General features: G+C 28.6%; 1 protein-coding gene across 6 annotated transcripts in view; it reads left to right on the top strand.

Moving 5' to 3' along the window:
* LOC107444682 (uncharacterized) overlaps positions 1–20,313 on the top strand; it is a 165,219-nt gene that overhangs the window by 126,461 nt on the left and 18,445 nt on the right. For all 6 annotated transcript variants that reach the window (XM_016058907.4, XM_071184849.2, XM_071184848.2 and 3 more), the window contains exons 2-3: positions 12,200–12,390; positions 13,555–13,724. In XM_016058907.4, the coding sequence (XP_015914393.2) occupies positions 12,200–12,390; positions 13,555–13,724 (361 nt within the window). The remainder of the gene's footprint in view (positions 1–12,199; positions 12,391–13,554; positions 13,725–20,313) is intronic.

The following is a 20,313-nucleotide window of genomic DNA, read 5'->3' as shown; positions in this document are numbered from 1 at the left end:
AGAAAACAATCGGATATCCGATCATCAGGCATTGTTGTAAAAGTTTTTCAACCCATTGGAAAATTGGCAACAAAACATTGGCCTACATTTTGTTTAGGTTTTCAAAAGAGTTTTACTGTTCAGTGAAAGTGACCCCGAAGAAAGTGAACTTTCTTTTGCAAATTTTTATTTACTTTCACCTGGTAATAGAAACATAGGATTTCCGTTCGAATTTTGTTAGAAAGCAAAAGCTTTTTGTATACTTTCAGAATTTACTGGTGGCCTAGAAAATAAACATTGACCCTGCTAGTCCGTTAGTATAACAGTTAGTAAACAAATCTATGTGAGTCTTTAAACTCTTGCGAAAAAAATCTGCTATGAAGCTTAGGATGTCCTGATTTCTTTTGAATTCTTAATTTGCTTTAAGCAGCTGGTGTTCTTGTCCAGTTAAAGAAAGTGTTACGGAAGAACTCACTTTCAGTTTATTGTATCCATTCAACATCTTATTTGAAAGAGAAAATGACCTCAAAGAAAGTGAACTTTATTATATATCTATCTATATTGTTTCGATCACACGTGACTTAAGGATTTCCGTTCGAATTTTGAAATAAAGCAACAGATTTTTAAATGCTTTTTTAACTTAAAGGTGGCCTAAAATTTAAACATTGACCCTGCTGTAGCCGTTAGTATGATTAACAATAAACAGATACTTGAAAGTTTGAAAAACTGCTCCGATTTTTTCTTCTTTAATTCTCTTTAAGCAGCTGATGTTTATTACCAGTTATAGTAAAATTTCTGTTCAAAGAAAGTGTTACGGAAGAACTTTATTTTAGTTTTGTGTCTATTCATTGCTTGTTTGGAAAGAAAAGTAACCTCAAAGAAAGTGAACTTTATTATGCTCTTATATTGTTTCGATCACACGTGGTTGTTATAGCCATACAGGATTTCCGTTCAAATTTGGCAATAAAGCAACAGATTTTTAAATGCTTTTTTAACTTAATGGTGACCTAAAATTTAAGCATTAACCCTGCTGTAGTATGGTTAACAGTAAACAGATACTTAGAAGTTTGAAAGTCTTTTCAGATTTTTTCTTCATTAATTTGCTTTAAGCAGCTGATGTTCTTCACCAGTTCTAATAAATATTCTGATCAAAGAAAGTGTTACGGAAGAACCTAATTTTGGTTATGGTGTCTATTCAATATTTCGTTTGAAGGAGATAGTAACCTCGAAGAGAGAAAGTGAACTTTTTATGTTCTTTAAATTTTTCGATCACTTCTGTTTGTTATAGGCAAATCGGATTTCTGTTCGAATTTTGCAATAAAGCAACAATAAAATTTAAATACTTTAAAATAAGTTTGATTCTTTCTTTTCATTGCTTCATTCTTTCTTTCTTTTTCATTCAATTGATAAAGTTTGTTAATTCATTAAAACCTGGCACAGTAACAAATAGTTTAAACTTACACGCAAAACATATCTTTTGTTTAACATTTCTTGTTTGATTCTATGTTTTTAACAGTCTTTTTTATTACAGCTCTGCTTTATATTTCCAGTACAGCTCTAAAAATATAAATTCTTTAATGTAATTGCTGAAATTTTTTTATTAATCTGTAAGAATACTATTTTGGAATTTCTTTTTAAGCAATCGTGATTTAAAAAAAAAAAAAGGAAATCCGTTTTTAGTTGTATGTCTTTAGTTTGCTTTAAAGTAGTTTGAGCTTTGAACACATAAGAAAACAATTGACCTACATTTTATTTTTTTTTAAAAGCTGTCGAAAAAATAGGTAGCCCAAATAAATTTTAGCGGTCGTGGTCAATTAATAATACGCTATTATTTTTTTCTTATAAATAAAAGAGGATCTTTTAAATTTTTTATATTGTTCACTTCAAATCGTAAGTAGTTCATGTAAAATTTTTAAGACATTATGATTTTCGGTTTGCTTTGTTTGACGGTATGTTTGGAAATGTTTAAATGGAGTAATGATTTTAACGGCGTTTTACTTCTACTGTGTATTTGACTCTGTGATATATAATATGTAATATATTTACGAATGTGGAGATTAAAATGCAGATTTATTTGATATTCCTTATGTTTTCTACCGATAACATTCTTACTTGAATTAAAGGAAAAATATACCGGTGTATTATTTATTCTAAGAAGAAAGTATGATTCCTTTCACAAGCATTATTTTTGGAAAATAATCCTCTTCAAATCTTTATTGATTAATCTGTTGAAATTCTTCATATTAATATTTCTGCTCTTGAAATTTTATACTCGTAATTTTTGATAAGTATAATAAGTATATAAGGCATTGCATAGCAAGCTTAGTAATTTTAGCATAAGCATATAAGGCAAGGTTACTTTTTCATGTTTTCAGTTTTAATATTTTTAGGTTATTTTTAAATCTTATTTTTAGTTACTAATTTCTTAAAACTTAAAATGTTAGCATATTTCTAAGATATTATTTTTTTTTAAAGCATTTGCCATTGAGAAAAAACTTTGATCGTTATTCTCTGTCGACTTACTACTGCACGTGTAATTACTTATATGACCTTGACTATTTATTTAGTTTTACCTATCACGAATACTGAGAGGGTTAAAGAGTACGCAACACAAATAAAAAAATGGAGTTACGGATTTTTTTATTTTTTTTATTTCTCTCTAGTTTTGTATGTTTGTAAGTAAAAACCCCTAGGAAATTAGTTGCAATTCGTGCTTTTTATAAACCTGCGATAAGAAAAAAACCTGTTCGATTTCTTAGTGTGCTGTAACATGTTGTCTTAAATGAACAAGAACACAGAAAACTAAAGCGAAGGATTATTCTAGAATAACCAGAGCGAAACGCTCACGTGTTTTTAGGTTCATGCAGCAATTTTTTTCGTATTTTCCAATAAATAGTAATTAGTTTCTTTATTTAATAAAGTTCAAATTTTTCTATAATAAAACTATAATTATTACTTTATTAAAATAGTTAGATATCAGGTGCTTAGTGTATTTAGGTGGTCAATAAAAATAGAAAGACAGCTTAAAACGTCTCTACTGTTTCTTAACAAATTATTTGTATCACTTGTGACAGTGTTGTCTGTAATCTAAAATTTAAAACGTTTTTCCCAATTGCTAAAAATGCCCTGAGTTTTCAGATGTTACTTTTTTGATTCTCAATCTTTCTATTGAAACTTTTAATTAAAAAAAATGCTTTTGCATTATCTTTTATGGAATCTCAAATTTATTCATTATCTGCAATTAACACACTAATTGTATTTTCAAATTAACAACTTATGTGATTTAAATCCAAGCAATGTGTAAAAATTTAATTACCCCGAACTTAATTTGATTATAACAGATAATAATAATAATTTTAAAGATAAAATCATCTGTCCGTTAAATTATTCTTAGATTTTACCTATTAAATTTCGTACTTGTATTTCTACATCCAATAATTCATGCAAATTTGATACCCCATTTATTCTATTTTATGTTTAATATAAAGTATTTTATTATATTTTTAAAACGCGTATTATTTTAAAACACCGTGAAAAGTACCGTATCAAATTACGGTAAAGAGTTCTGGCACACTGAGTGCAGCCTCTATAAAATTTATTTTTATCCTAAAATTTCATATTGCTAATTTTACAGTATTTTTTCTATTGAATTACAGTAATTTAGTGATGTTACAGTAAATAATACTCTAAAAATTCCATTTTATCGGATTTTTTGTTCCATAAAACTTCACTGTATAAATGGATTTTAAGGTAAGAAATTTTGGCTCTCAAAGTCCTGTTACTTTTTACCGTAATTCTTTACAGTGTGTTTCACCTGTAATTAATGAGAAAAATTTATTACATAAATAAATTTTAAATAAACAAATTAAACAAAAATATATATATAAATAATTACTATTTTTTTTCTATCCACTGCCAGTTCTAAATAAAGCATCTGTTTTAAATTCACAAAAAATATTATTGTTATTTTAATTTTTCTTTTTAAAAGTATGATTTCCATTGTAACAAGATTATTTTTATTATTCTTGTCACAAGTATGATCTTCATTGTATTTTGGTTCAATTTTTTTTCAATAGAATTCAATTTTTTTTGTCTTTTATTTTTATTTATGATTTTGAAGAACAAAGAGTCAACTCTATTTATTAGATTGCCGAAAATAGCAATTTACTCTTCGGGAGAGAAGGCTATTTAGTAAATAAAGGTTTACGAGTTCCTCTAAAATAATTACAACTATTATTTTTTGAAGTCGAAAGAGAGAAATTATTTTCTGAAAACCCGGATGTCGTATTTATACCGCCTTAATTTTATATAAAAAGTTTTACCTCTAGTTCTCATTCAGCAAACTCCACCTAACATCTTTACTTGACCCAAATTCCGTTTCTCAGACTGATAACTAAAAATATAGTGTAAAATGGGCACGGAGGGGGATGGTATTTTCTCCCCTCCCACGCTCGACTATTTACTCCTCCCCCCTTATAGTATAGCCTCCCCTGAATGAGAAGTAATATTATAGTGCTATTTTATAGCTGGAGTAAAAGCTGAGGCGTCCACCGTTTTGTTTATAGACAGAAGAAATAAAATATAAAAATTCAAGACCTGTGCGGGATTTTTCCCACGCTGTTGATAGGAGGGCTATGTTGATGTGAAGGTGTGGGTCTTATAACTGGGTCAATCCCGTAGTAGTCTCACAGGGTCAATGATCTTTGGGGCTGTTACGAAGTGGAATGTTAAAAATACAATTTTTAGATGTGTTTATAAATGTGAATGCACGCTTTTTTTCCGCCGAAAATTCCTTGAATTAATATTATTTGGTAAAAGGGCGTCACCTACGATCAAGCTACAAAAAATTGTTATTTTTTGAACTTGTAGTCCTATTTGTCAACGTCTTGTGGAATTGATCGTGTGAAAAACCTAACAACTTGTTATTTTGTATGCTGATAAAAATGTTGGTTCGCTTAGAACCAACGTTTCTAGGAACCATGTTAAATCTGTAGCAAATCTTAACATTTTAAGATTTTCTGCAAACCAATGTGGTTGAGCCATGTCATGCAAAATAGATGTTTCTGAATTTGAATACAGGATATTAGGATCCAGCTTAAACGGTTGCTTGGTTTAATTTTAACTCTTTATTTGAGGGTATGGGTTTCTAACAGGAGCGTTATCACACCGCTCAGTATGCGGAAAATTTTTATCAATCAGTGGCAAAGATATATCTTTTATAATGATATTGAACATAATGTTAAAAAACTAAATGTGAAATAATAATTTTTAGTATATGGTAAAGCTTTTAATAACACATCAATGTTAACAAATAAAAGACTAAATAAAAATATCATATCAACAAGTAGATTATATATTTTTAATACTTATACAATTTTTATCTTTTATAATGCTTTTGAACATAATGTTAATAACTGAATGCGAAAACATAATTTTTAGTATACGGAAAACTATTAATAACACATCAATATTAACAAAGCAAAGACTAAATAAAAAATATCATATCAAGAAGTATATTATATATTTTTATTACTTATACAATTTTTTAGAGCAAACTTACTAATTTTCTTAAACTTTCCTAAAATGTTTTTGATGATTATTATAATTCTTTTTCATAAATGAGCTTACTTTTTATTCTTTAAGTTTTACCAAATTCTTTTAGGGCCCATAACAGCATTTTATAAGCGAAATCAACAAAGAGATTTCTTTTAATGTCTGTAACAATTTTTTTTATAACTTATCTAATGTGATGCTAATTGTATCCATTTCCTCGACATTAACGCGCACTCCAAAAAACGTCGGTTAATTTACATCCTCTGTGAATGATTATAATTTAATTCCTTGTCTCATGTCGCTTCTTTCTTTTCCTGCATTGCACTTTCACCTAGTAGGCAATGCATATAGGTCAATGCCCCTGTCCTATCGGAAATGGACATCCGCCGCACGTTGCTGTCTGCTCCTCTCTCTCCCTCCCTCCCTCCGAAATTAGGACGATATCCAAGAAATGCTTCTTTGCCCTAATGGACTAATGTTTCATTTGCCAGGTTTTGTCAGTGAGATGACTAGATATCAATATTATTTTTTAGTAGTAATTATGTATAAAAATATTTTTAACGTTGCACAATTTAACTTCGTTCTTATAATTAATATTGCAACGATATTTGTCGCTGAATGTTAAATTATGGTAATAAGTTCTGATAGCGAGTTGCTTAATGTGATTTCACAAATGGAGAACAAAAAATCACTTTGTTAAAGATTTGTTTAGCTTTTATTTTTATGACTGAACTTATTTTCATTTGTGGATTTTCAAACATCGTTTTGTGTTCATTAATGTACTGTTTAGTTTGTGCATTTTGTTTTAAAACTCTTCGTAGGGATGGGAAAGCATTTGATAGTGTAGCATGATTTTACCGTCACATGGAAAGTTTATCATCAATTTTAAAAGAAGGAAAGTGTCGCTATTAAAATATTAATTATAATTTAATGTTTGTTATAACCTGTTTGTTAGTTGCTTGAATAAAATGGGAAGTGTATTTTTAATCGATATTCAAAAAGTTAGTGGTTGCAATATGCATTTGAAATTGAAATTTATCTATAGGTAGTAGCAGTTAATGAGTCTAATGTGATAAAATAAGATACCATCGATTATATCTGTCGTTTTATATTATATATTAATTACCAAATGTGTAGACATTGTGTACTGTTACCTTTCTAATTAAATTTTCATTTACCCCGTGATCGATTACACGAACTCAGTAACAGTGTCATCCAGTTTCAAAATAAAATTGAGAAATATATTCCACATGTTCACAAATCTTATGGAATTAAACTGCTCAAAAACATTTATTCTTTTTATCACAAATTTTATCAAACTATATTGCTAAAAAAAAAAGCTTATCCTTGTTATCACAAATTTTATCGGTTTAAGTGGCAGTAAGAAAACGCTTATCCTTGTTATCGCAAATTTTATCCGACTAAGTGGCAGTAAGAAAAAGCTTATCCTGGTTATCGCAAATTTTATCAGTCTTAAGTGGCAATAAGAAAGCTCTTATCCTTGTTATCGCACATTTTATCAGTCTTAAGTGGCAGTAAGAAAACGCTTATCATTGTTATCGCAAACTTTATCAGACTAAGTGGCAGTAAGAAAACGCTTATCCTTGTTATCGCAAATTTTATCAGACTAAGTGGCAGTAAGAAAACGCTTATCCTTGTTATTGCACATTTTATCTGTCTTAAGTGGCAGTAAGAAAGCGCTTATCCTTGATGTTACAAATTTTATAGTATCATTTGACTACCGAGATAACGCCTCAAAATATTTTACCATTTAATTTCGTGAAACGAATAAATAAAAAAAATTCCAGTTGTCAAGCTGATCGGCGAAGTTTGCAAATTAAAGATTTCCCACAGAGAGCATTCTACGGTTGCTGTCATCTGTGACATGCCTTTTTCTACTTCGTTTGCAAAACTTTCTAGAATCGGAGAAAAAATAGAAGGAAAGAAAAAAAAACAGTTGAATATGTATAAAATATATTTACAAAAAAATGGGAAGAAATCCTAGGTAAAAAGGGTAAGTACACTAGGTCGTTCACACACCCGACCAAAAAGCAGATGATTGAAATGTGACCTTGAAATAGAGAATAGTAAGTTATTATTACACAGATGTCTGTCTCCCTTTTATTGCGTTAGGCTCTCTCGCGCTCAAACATAAAACCGAGAGAGCAAAAAACCGAAGGCTTATGTGTTTTTACAGCTGTTTTACGTTACATGAACTAAGTTGATACCTCTGCATCTTATACCAAACATTCACCATTGTCTTAAGATATTCTCTATACCTGTTAACATCTTACTTGCTTGTCCCTATAAGAACATCAAGTCCTTCAACCATTGTGCGCTTGTCCCTACAAGAACAGCAAGTCTTTCAATCATTGTGCTCAACTATTCAATATGCTTTTTACTGTACTTTTTAAACAGCTCTTTAAAATTACAAGTCATTTCTTCCATATCATTTAAAATTTTAACGGACAGGTATTGAATGTAATTTGATGATGATAATAGATCAATATCGAAGTGATGATAGTCTTTATTTAATTTGATTTGAAATAAGTTCGCTTACGTTGAACGTGTATATGATTATAAGGGTTGTAACTTATTTCTGAGGGTTCTGCAGATTCATTCTGAATTTTCTGCAGATTCAACTCAGTTCAAATATTTTGAGCGAGTTGTACCACAGTAACGCAGATCAAATAATCTTTTACTTGACTTAATGGATATTATGGTACGAATTAAGGCCTCATTTTGGTAGCAGCAAATCTTCATGATACAATGGTTCAGTTTAGCATTCGAGTAAATTCGACCGTTTGAAGCGTAAAGTAAATTTCCAATACTAATAGGATGAATCACATCGCATATGAAATATTTTAAAAGATATTCAGTTTTATTTATCACAGTTCGAATTTTTAATAATTTTCATGTCCATCTTGACGAATTTTATTCACAAAATTAATCGTTATAAAAAATTTAAAACAAGTTGCAAAGATATATATATATATATATGAATATGAATTTTCTATATATATATGAATTTTCTGCATATAATAAAAATGGTACTCGTTATCTGCAATTTAACTCTCGTTACAAATATTTTATTCTTTCAAGATGTAACAAATTTTTCAAATAATGTACTCTTGATTTTAATAATCTTGACATAATTTTTAAAAAATACTGAAAAGTAAAAGCGTTATTTTTATGGATATTGCGAAGAGTTGAGAGAAAATTAGATCTAAATTTTGAAATGAGTACAGTATAGAATTCAGTAAAGAAGGGATGAAAAAACCAATTATTGGAGTGAAGGTTAAATAATATATTAACTTCCTTGTCAAGACGCAATACTTGTTTAAAGACAACTGTATCCTTTTCATAGTTAAATCGTTATACACGCTTTTTGTTGACATTTCGATTATGTAGTCGGTTTGACCTCTTTTCCTAAAGTTGCCCTCATTTAGTCATTTTAATGGTGAATTTATCCTTGTATTCAATCACTAGAGTAAAAATAAATAAGTCTTCTCAGTTTCATAATAAAGGAAAGAGAAAGATCATTTTTTTTACTTTTTATTCAATGCTTTCACTTGTTTCGAAGAAAGAAAGGTGATTGTTGTCATTTGTTGAGGCACTATGCTGTGTATGAAATTAAAAATATTAATGGATTTTTTTAAGTCACTTCTTTAGTTTAAAGAAAAGAACTGGCTTTAAAAATTTCACCAGTTTAAATAAATTTGAATGATTTGGTTTTTTTAACATATTTTCAGGCATGTTTAAGCGTAAATAGAAACCTGACTTGCAAACTTCGATTTTGTGCATGAGACGGGATTTTTTATTTTTTTTAAATCAAATCTTAAAGCTAAATTTTGCATTCACAAGATTAAAGTAAACTATATTTTGGTGAAAAAGGACTAATGCAAAGTAACGAGACATACAAGCGAAAAACAATTTTTTAATTTTTTTCTGACTTATAAAAAATTGAAGAGGTTTTTCAAAGTTGTTGGACTTTTAAAGATTTAACTGAATTGTTTGGATGTGTGCCAACTAAATTTTGTTTTCCCAGTGAAACTTATCTTTAAAAATTGTATACTTAAAGTTCTTAAAAAATAAGGAAAAATGTATTCAAATTTCCTTTTTCAAAAATAATTTGATTTGTCAACATAATTAACTTATATTATTTATTATATTTATGCTACTTTTAGTATTATTTATGTGCTTATTTATTTTTGTTGTCTTAGTTTTTTCTAATTATTATTAATAATTCTCTTTCTATTGTTTATCAATGATAAATTTTCTTTTCAAACCTAATTTTCTCACCTTCTTCCGTGAGCCCAGTTTATTTTCCCACCTACCCTTGAAAATAATATGCCTCGCACTTTTCTTTCTTCGCCGGGATAAGTTAACCTACTTTTTACGTTTCTCCTAAAATACCTGTTGTTATCTACTTGTTCAACTAACACCAACCTTTATTGCATAAAAAAGCGTTTCTTTCTTCTTTTTTTTTATATTCTTTAATATATCTGGCACAATTTTAACAAGTCCTATACATTTACTTATATTTTTTTGCCCGTTCCGAATCTTTCTTTTTTGAAAATGTAAATGTTTGAAATGTTATGTTTAATTAGATACTGAAATTATCTAATTATAGATGATGACATCTACTTGTTCAACTAACACCAACCTTTATTGCATAAAAAAGCGTTTTTTTTTAATTCTTTAATATACCTGGTAGAATTTTAACAAGTCCTATGCACCCAATTCTTGTATATTTTTGTCCGTTAGGAATTTAATATCTTTCTTCAAAATTGCAAATGTAGATGTTTGAGATGTTATCATTTTTACATTAGACATTGAGTTACTCGTGATGTATTATTATATTAATGGCAAAGAGAATTTCTAATTTGCTTTCAAATTATAAACACATATTTGTTACAAAATGTGCTTAATTTAAATTCATCTTAACTTATTATTTAAGCCATACAATAGTATATTATTGTATTTGAAGTTTTTATTGTTTCGTTGATTTATCTCTGTTATTATTAACCAATGAAACGACTCCAAATATAACTATGTTCTATAAACATTTTTGTTTACGTTTATACTCTTAATTAGAGCTTTATTTACATGTTTTCGTTAAATCACGTTATGTTATACCATTATTGGTGTTTAAAATCTGTAGGGTTTACTGAAAACGCCTGTGTTTTAAAGTCCAAGAAACTGTTTGTAATGAATTATTAACATATTTTTGTTGAGGGACAGTTGAAAATATTTTGGTAAACACTCGATTATTATTAAGGGCTAAAAATTAATTGTTAAGCATCTGTTATTCCTTTATTGGTGTTTACAACCTATAGGGTTTACTGAAAACACCTGAGTAATAGGACATTAAATAAATAAAAAATGTATAACTAAGCAAAATTTTAGTTCAACAACTGATGGCTAGAAACAAATCCCACTGGAGTTTTATTGCTTCTTTTATTATTTCATTGCGATTCCGTTCGCTTAAACCTTGAGTTGCTGTGGTTTCGAGAACAACAAACTTATAAATCACTCACATTGTTGATTTTTAAATTAAGCGAAACTTCTGAATGCACCAGCGCATTTTTTCTATAAAAAAAAAAATCAAAAAATTCCTCTCTTTAATTTTTTTTCTTCTTATCTATTGCATTTTGCTCAAATTGATCAAGTCTAAAAAGATCTCTAAATTTAATTCCGTATTAATTCTGTATTCGTTTTCAGTAAATGTTTCAAGATCGTCATAAAAAAATAAACTGACTTCAGTGCGAACTAGAACTTTTAATGGTACAGTAGTCAAAGAAACTGAATGGCTGCTACACTGACGTCACACTAGTGTGTCTTACCATAACATTGGTTTCTTCGTCCATTATGTGATGAAAATTTGGTGTTCTTTCCATCTTCTGTTTTAAAATTTAACACCCTATTTAGGTTGCAGTAAATTTTCACAGCAGTGCAGCTTTCAGGCACATAAAGTTTAACACAATCGTGTTTTGAGAAGCATGATATGCTACAACTTAGCACCAAATTATCGTAGCAGTAAATTTGCACTGCAATAGGCATTCAAGAAATATAATACTTAAATATGGAAATTTACACATAATTTTGTTTTAAAATGTACGATTTGCTACAACTTAGCACTAAATTATGGTTGCAGCAAATTTGCACTGCATTATGTTCAAGAAAAACGATACTTAAGTACGCAGATTTACCCAAAATCCTTTTTTTTAAATGTACGGTATGCTTCAACTTAGCTGCGCCAAATTAAGCTTGCTGCAAATTTGGATGATATATTATGGTTTAATACGCTCCAAAATTTCCATAGTGTGTAAGTTCCTAGTTTTAAACCCATAAGCTCAATCATAATTTATACACTTTTTAGTGGCGTTATAAAATATGAACTCAAACACGGTAAGATTGACGTAAAAAATAAAATGGAACAATATTAATAATAAGCAATCATATTTTAAAAAAATATACGTATGATGAAGATACATGGCCAGAATTTTTATTCGCGGAACTAAAATTTCTGCTGAAGTTTTCCTTTTGCTTTTAGGGAATTTTTTATTACGATACACGATTAAATTCTTGTTTTTAAAGAATGTCTAGTGTATTTTATTCTTATATAATGATATTTATGTTTCATAATATGTTTTGTGTTTTTCAGACTAAAGCCAGAGGAATCTCTTGGACAGATAAGAACTCCCGATGGTGCGGACGCCAATCCAACCAACAGACAGAAGCCAGTTGAATTGGTTTTTAAAGATGTGTGCGTATCTCACGAAGGAAAGCAAATCCTTAGAGATGTCAGTGGATTGGTTAGACCTGGCGAGATTCTGGCTATTATGGGACCAAGTGGTAAATACTTAAAATATAAGTTTATCTGTTATTAAGAAAATGATTTTGTAAACACTTTTTTAGTACATTTCGATTCTGTACATTTTTGAAAGTCCTTAATTTTTTAGTCTAAGTAAGTTGTAGGTATAGAATTTTGTTTTATTCTGCCGAGTAACGAAATATGTCAATTTTAATGTTATGAAAGTGTATGTTGTATGTAACAACTACAGTAGTTCCCAAAAGGTGTTCCGCGGAATTCTTGGGAGGATGGCAGGGGTTCCGAGAGTTAGGTTATTTTTAAACCTTAATAATAATATTAATATAGAATCAATAATTCATAATTTATTTAATTTTTCGCTTGTTTACATGAACTTCTTTTCGTAAGATGCGAATAATAAAAAGTTTCAAAATTTAAAATATATTTATAGTTTTTCGATAACAATATATTGAATAAATTATAAAAAGAATATACATTTATAAAAATATCATAAGTATTTCTCACCGAACTTTTCTTTGAGATCCACTTTCCCTATTTCCCAAAATATTTCAGAACATTTCAAACTAGTTAACACATTTATGGGGGAAATTGATTTTCGAAGTTACTTTTAGAGAAAGCAATAAAATCCCTTTCCCTTTTTGTTTGCATTTCAAACGAAAAACGGATTTTCAAAATAAACGGATTTTATCACTACCAATTAAACTTACGAGCACATGTAATGTATGTTTAAAATTACATTTACAGGAAATGTAGCTTTAATTTTATTCATAAATTTAGCGCTTTTTTAGTTGTAAATGTATGTAGCATGATAGTGTAACACTGGATAATGTTTTGCTCTATTCTTGCTTTCCATGCATATTTCTTTTATGGTTAAGATTTATGACATAAATAGTAGATACTAGTTTACAACATAAAGGTGTATGAATTGCTATTTTATACCTAAGGTTTATGAATTAAAAACTTCTTTTGTGCTGTTTAAGTATTTAGAAAGGAGATTTCCTATTTAACGAATTTTCCATACAACGAACTTATTATCGGGATTTTGAGACTTTGTTAAATAGAGGTCCGACTGCATATAATAACATGATAATGACCCTCATGCATCATTTCTGAGCAATATTCGTATTTTTTCCCATTAAGAAATGTTTTTGTGTATTCTTTAATGTAATTATTTCGAATTATTTTAGGATCTGGCAAGACCACTCTTCTGAATGCCATTGGTGGTCGTGTTCACATGGATAGCGGTTTAGTAACTATGAATGGAGAAGAAATAAACAAGCAGTTACGAAGAAAAATTTGCTATGTTCTACAACAAGATGTCTTCTTTACAGACCTTACCCTCAAACAGACGCTTACAGTAAGTTTTGATATCCACTTGTCTTATTATTTATTAGAAAGCATCAATTCATTCGAATTCATTGTGTATCTCAATATAAATGATTACACCAATGTATAGGTTTAATTTTGAATTAATCAACTGATGGAAGGAAAGGAATTTGTACTGTTCTTTTTGTTTCTTTTTTGCAATTTTAAGTTTACTGTTGAGGGTGGAGGATGAGATTCTGATCTTATGTTAATGTATGTTTAGAATATATTGGAACATAATTTTGTAATTGTTGTAGTCTTATACATTATTTAGTTATTTTTTACCATTTTAAACCTTATCAAAAAAGTAATAGTACTTTAACTAAACTAAATCTACTAAAGAATAATGGAACAGTATAATTTTTAAACAATTAAAGATGTTTAAAAACAGTTATTTTATCTTTGCAGAAATAAAAAATTACATCAAAATTGGTGTTAAATATTGATTCAAAGCTGTTCCTGAATCAGTATGTTTCTATTCATTGCTATTGTCAGAGGGCAACTAGAAATTTCAGATCTATTTGTCATGATAATCTGTGAGGAGAAAAATAGTTTAATATTTATTGTGTACAATTTTTTTTATAACTTCTTTTTCTATTCGATTTCTCTTAACCCGGAACCAGACCGTAGAAGAAAAAAAGAAAATACCGCTACGTTTTGCTCACTGTTATTATTTTTGTTGACTGTTATATTTATAAATAGCATTCAGACCAACGGTATAAAAGAGAGAGAAAAAAATTTGTCAATGCATCGGATTATGCCAACTTTCGTCTGTAATATGACATTTGAAAAGAAAAGCAGCATGTTGAAGGAAAAGGTTTTCAGAAGGAAAAAAAAAATCTGTAAAAAAATAATAATAATAATAAATTTAAAAAAATAAGCAAGAAAATTGTGGACCTCCTTCCCTTGCGGAAAAAAAAGTGGACTGCGTGTTTTTTTTGAGTACGGTTATTTTTAGAAAAATCTCAAAACAGGTGATTTTTCTCCTAACTATTTCCAGTACAGTTGTTCGGGCGGGTGTTGCGTACGAAAATTTCAACCTCCTGACCCCAGATTTTGAAAGTGAGAGGAAAAATAGCATTTTTTAGGGGAAAATGTAATTTCTTGTTTTTGATTCTTTTTTATTATTATGACTATTCGTCTGCTCTCCCCATATTCTCTTATTCCTATTTCTGGAAACCAGAGAAAGTTCTTTCCCCATAAGGCATGTCCTAGAGAAACGAAAAAATGTCGCTTTGTTGGGGGACGCATGGGGCATTGTCGGAAAAATCGGGTGGGATGGTGGTTGTTGTGTTATTGTGTTGTTGTTACTTTTGTGTTGTGTGTGCGGCTTTGGTTTTTCGATCTGTTATGGGGGTCCTCGATGACAGGTGACCGGTCGGTCGTTGACCTATGGTCGGCCATGTAGATATGCTTAAGGACAATGGGCAAGTCTGCCGGAAATTCATCATCGCTCTCGATCTGATGAAAGCACATTTTCTTGAGTATGAGAAACTTCGTACCTAGGAAGTGAAAGCGACAGCATTTTTTTCTTCATCTTTTTCCTAACAATATCATACTTATCTTTGTGAATTTGAACTCTAGAATCATATATTGGTAAGAACTATACATATTATTTGGAGTTGCGTATCATTTGAACTATTGTAAAAATAGTATTTAAAAAATTATTAAATAAAAATTTGAAATTATGTTTCGGAAAGATCCTTAAATATTATTTTAATAGACGTATGTTTATTATCTGGAATTAAGAAGATAAAAAAATAAAAAGTATTGCGAAAAAGTATTGAATAGAAAAACTGAACCTGGATATTATAATTTGGAAAGAACCATAAATATCAGTTAGAAAAAAGCATGCTTTTCATTTAAAATAGTGAAATTAAAAATATTAAAAAAATTAATAACTTAAATCGTTCTTTAAAAAGTACCTTAAATAGTATCATGAACGTTGCATGCATATTATTTAAAAAATGGGAAAGAAAAAGATAGTAGAAAGTCTTTAAGCAAAGAAACCATTTTTTAAACTTGATTTAATATTTAGATTTCTTTTTTTTTAATTACATTAAAATGGAAGAATTGAATTTAATTACGTTATTAAAAGTTTGATATTTAAAATTAATTGCTATCAGCAATAATTAAAGGGAACATAGAAATGCATTGACGTAAATAAATTTAATCACCTATAAATTATTAAAGTAAAACTTCCCTAAAACAAGCAGTTTCTTTTTCATTTTCGATTAAAATATTTATTTTTTAAGCTGAAAATTTCAATAAAATAAATTATATTATTTGCTCACCGATATCTTTTTAAACTATTACACTTCAAATTGAAAGTGAGAGTAGTAGAAGGAAAAGCAGTAATGCAGATTAATATAATCAGCTGCTTACTATTACTAAACTAAGTTCCCAAACAAGTTTTTGGATTAAGAACACGTTTGTGCAGTCTAAGTCTGGGAATATTGAATTAATTAGTATGGGCATCTCGTATGTAGTTCAATCACTTACTATAAGATTTTTTTTTTCATTATTGCCTTTATAAATTATTTATTCGAAATACAGTTGTATACACTGCATTTCCTGAATTTAAGTTGACTTTTTAATAGCCGTTTGTCCTCTTCTATTCAGTTTGAATTCATGAAGAAAAAAAAAATATTCGCTGTAAATAGACAATAGTTAAAAAAGAAAAATGAAAATGTGAAAAGTATTTTATACAAAAGTGCTTTTGTAGAATACTCAATTTAATCTGTTTTTATGCCATTAGTCATACTAGATTATTTCTCCCTTCTAAGCATTTATTTCAGAAAAGTTAATATGTACAGATTTATGTTTCAGTTTGTTGTCTTTGTTAAAAGATTTTAAAACGAGCTCAATCAATTCTGGCCAATATGAAAAGATTTATGTTTCAATTTGTTGTTTTTGTTAAAGATTTTAAAACGAGCTCAATCAATTCTGGCCAATATGAAAAGATTTATGTTTCAATTTGTTGTTTTTGTTAAAGATTTTAAAACGATCTCAATCAATTCTGGCCAATATGTACAGATTTATGTTTCATTTTGTTGTCTTTTTAAAAGATTTTAAAACGATCTCAATCAATTCAGACGGGACAAAAAAAAACATCTCTGCATCTAACAATTAGAACTTGAATAAATGTTATTGTAAGAACCTGAGATAAACCTTTGACCAGCTTTTATATAAATTTTGGAGCATAAAACTGTTGCACAAATTTAAAAAAAAGTATATATAATTTTGTTCAAGGTAACTTTGATATGAACCAGTTTAATCAAGTTAAAATTCCGTTTAAAAAATTATTTTGTGAGATTTTCTTTTAGTAAAATTATAATTCTCTAAAGGAGTTGTAATTTAAAAAAAAAAACTTATTCTAATTATGTCTTCATCATATTTATTTGGTCTATTTAATATTGTTAAAAAAAGCTATTAAAATATTTGTTTGCTAAATACTGATTTAATAATCGAACAAACCTGAAGTAATCTTTCATCAAAATAAAGTAGATCAAATAATGGCGGAAAACTGAGAAAACGTAAGAAACTAAAAGAAATACTTAGCTGGATTTGACACTAAAAAATGCAATTTTATTTTTAAGATCTTACACTGGTACAATCTATTGATTATCGAGCTAAGAAGTTGTTCCTCATTATTTTGAAAAATTGATTTAAATCAATAACATTTATTCTATTTGCTCACGTTCTTTTTAAAAGAACGGTGGTCATCTTCATTACCCATGACCTTAAAACCAACATACCTTTCTTGCGGAGCGAGACAGTAACGTTTAATAACACAAATTGCTCCATAACGGCCTGGGTTATCAATCAAAATGTAACAGTCCCTTTTTTTACTGCTGTTACAGAATGAAAAAAAAAAAAAAAAAATCTTGGAATGATATGTTCTGGATCTCAGCCAAGTTAGAGCACCTTATCTTCTTTGTATTGGTGGACCGACTAGTTTCGTAATCCTTCCATTGGTCATCTAGTTTCTGTCACATGACTGCACCCTGTACTTAGGTTAATGGATTTTCATAAGATATATGGATTAATTTCACTTAACATCATAGCGCTGTAGCAATTATTATTCAGGTAATCTTAATAATGAAAATATCTGAGTGGCAGGTGCTGCTTAAGATAAAAAATATTTGTTTTTGAGGGTTCTTAATTTTATTACACTGTTACGGACGTGTTGTAGTCGTTCAAAGTTGCAGCAACTTTAATATGGTGATTGTTTTACATGATACTATGGTTTCACTTGAACAAAAGGATGGTTCAGTTTAATTCCTTATTAAGGTTACAGAAAATTTGTTACGTTTTATGATTCAAGATACTGATATTAATATTCAATTCCATTTCTTACTAAGGTTACAGAAATTTTTTAACGTATTATGATTCAAGATACTGATAGTATGGTTCAATCTAATTTCTTATTAAGGTTACAGAAATTTTTTAACGTATTATGATTCAAGATACTGCTATTATGGTTCGATCTAATTCCTTATTAAGGTTACAGAATTTTTTTACCGTTTTATGATTCAAGATACTGTTATTATGGTTCAATCTAATTCCTTATTAAGGTTACAGAAATTTTTTAACGTATTATGATTCAAGATACTGATATTATGGTTCAATCTAATTTCTTATTAAGGTTACAGAAATTTTTTAACGTATTATTATGATTCAAGAAACTGATAGTATGGTCCAATGCTATCCCTTTGACACAAATGGGGCAGTGGTGTCCATTTTATGTATTTTTTTCTGACATTCTAATTGCAAGCAAAAATATATTTCGGTATTTTTTAATTTAAAAAATAAACTGTCGAATAGTTATTAAAAAATCTGTTAGATTATCGGAATTATATTTGTACTGAAACATAAAATCCATTAAAGGTAACTAACTACCTTTGGGTAATTAAAGGTAACTATCATTTTCAAAAATTTATCAAAAATTGATTTTGTAAACCGAAGAAATTGCAATGATGAATAACTGTTTCTCTTAGATCTGAATAACTGTAAATAAATGCAAATTTGAAAAATTATTGTGAGCCGTTTTAGGAATATTTTACATTTAACGCAGAAAAAAAAGAAGAAAAAAAACACCGGTGTTTTATGCTGTTTTTTATAACCATAAATTATTGAAATGCTAAATATAATATTTTTTCACTTATTTTGACCTAAATTAATATAAAATAATGAAAATTTATGAAAAATATGCTTAAAAAAATTCTGCGTCAAAGGAATAAAGCAATTTTTCTGAGATGAAAAGTTTTCTCTTTCTATGAGATGTTTTATTAAATTTTAATGTCCTGGTTTAATTAAAAAGTTTTTAGGGAATGTTTCGTAGTAAGTTCTTAAAACACAATTTTTTAAATCAAATAAAGAGCGAATCTGGTTACCAAAAAACAAATAATAACAAACGCGTTTTGCCACAATGGAGAAAAGACTCGTGATTTTTTTTTCTCGTTACGCAAAAAACGTGACATTTCAATTGCTGTGGTTTTGAATATATATCTGTGCTATTGTCTCTCTAGTGTTTTTAACACTAACCTACAAAGCTTATGTAGGCAACCATTTTTTTTATTTATTTTTCTTCAGAATCATAATTTCTTTGTTTTATTATTGAGAAATAATGTACAAAACTATTTATTTAAGAAACAACTTGCAGTACCTAATAGTTAACTGAAAACTAAGTTAGTTTTTAATTTAATATTAGTTTATTCCAAAAATGGAAATGAGTTATTATAGTACTGATATCTTATGCGAAATTGTATAACATTTGCATTGAAAATTTAGTGTTAAGACTTTTTTTTTTATATACCCGACTTTGATGTTGAAACTTAGCAGATTAAGTTCTTTCTATGGATTGGTTTTTTTTTATAGAAAGGTTTATGAAAATAGAAAGTAATAACTCCTACTTATCTCAGCCGTTGTCTTGTTACTCGATTCTTTCATAATATATTTTCCTCATAAAAAGTTGAGTGGAATGATCGATTTTTAATAATTTTCAATTTTCATCTCTTGTTTAATGCAAATTCACGAATTTCTCGTTCTTTTTTTTTGTTCAATGCAAATTCACGGACATAAAAGGAAAGACAAGTGAAAAGATATTTTTATTTGATTTCGTGTAGGTCAGTGGTCAAGAGACAGTAAAAGGGATTTATGGAATACCACCGACATTTTGACGCCGATATAGGGAGGAAGGGGGAGAAAGAAAGAGGCGGTAAAAGAAATCTTTTAAATGAAGAAGAGAAGAGAAAAATAAAAAAAAGAGAGAAAGAATCAGAGAAAGTTTCTGTCTTGTGAAAGAATAAATAAAAGAAACTTTCTACAATATGACAGCTATAAACTGGTTTTCCTCTTTAAAGATTCATTTTGGTTAGAAGGCCATGAATACTCGTAGATTGAACTTACTCTTCGGCGATTATTCTTGTTTTACGATTATTACTACGCGCTTTATTGTGAGGCGCCGCTTTTGTTCCTTTCTTTTTCTTTTTTAATTTAATCGGGTTGGCAACAAGTAGGAAGATTTAAAATCATGACTTATTAACACTGTTTGTAATTAACTCGAAACGACCTTTCCA

Source organism: Parasteatoda tepidariorum, chromosome 5, assembly GCF_982258835.1.
Source record: "Parasteatoda tepidariorum strain Cologne lab strain chromosome 5, Ptep-v5.0, whole genome shotgun sequence".
In the NCBI taxonomy this organism is placed as follows: Eukaryota; Metazoa; Arthropoda; class Arachnida; order Araneae; family Theridiidae; genus Parasteatoda; species Parasteatoda tepidariorum.
Note: the sequence above shows the minus strand (reverse complement) of the source record. Positions and strands in the feature narration are given on the sequence as shown.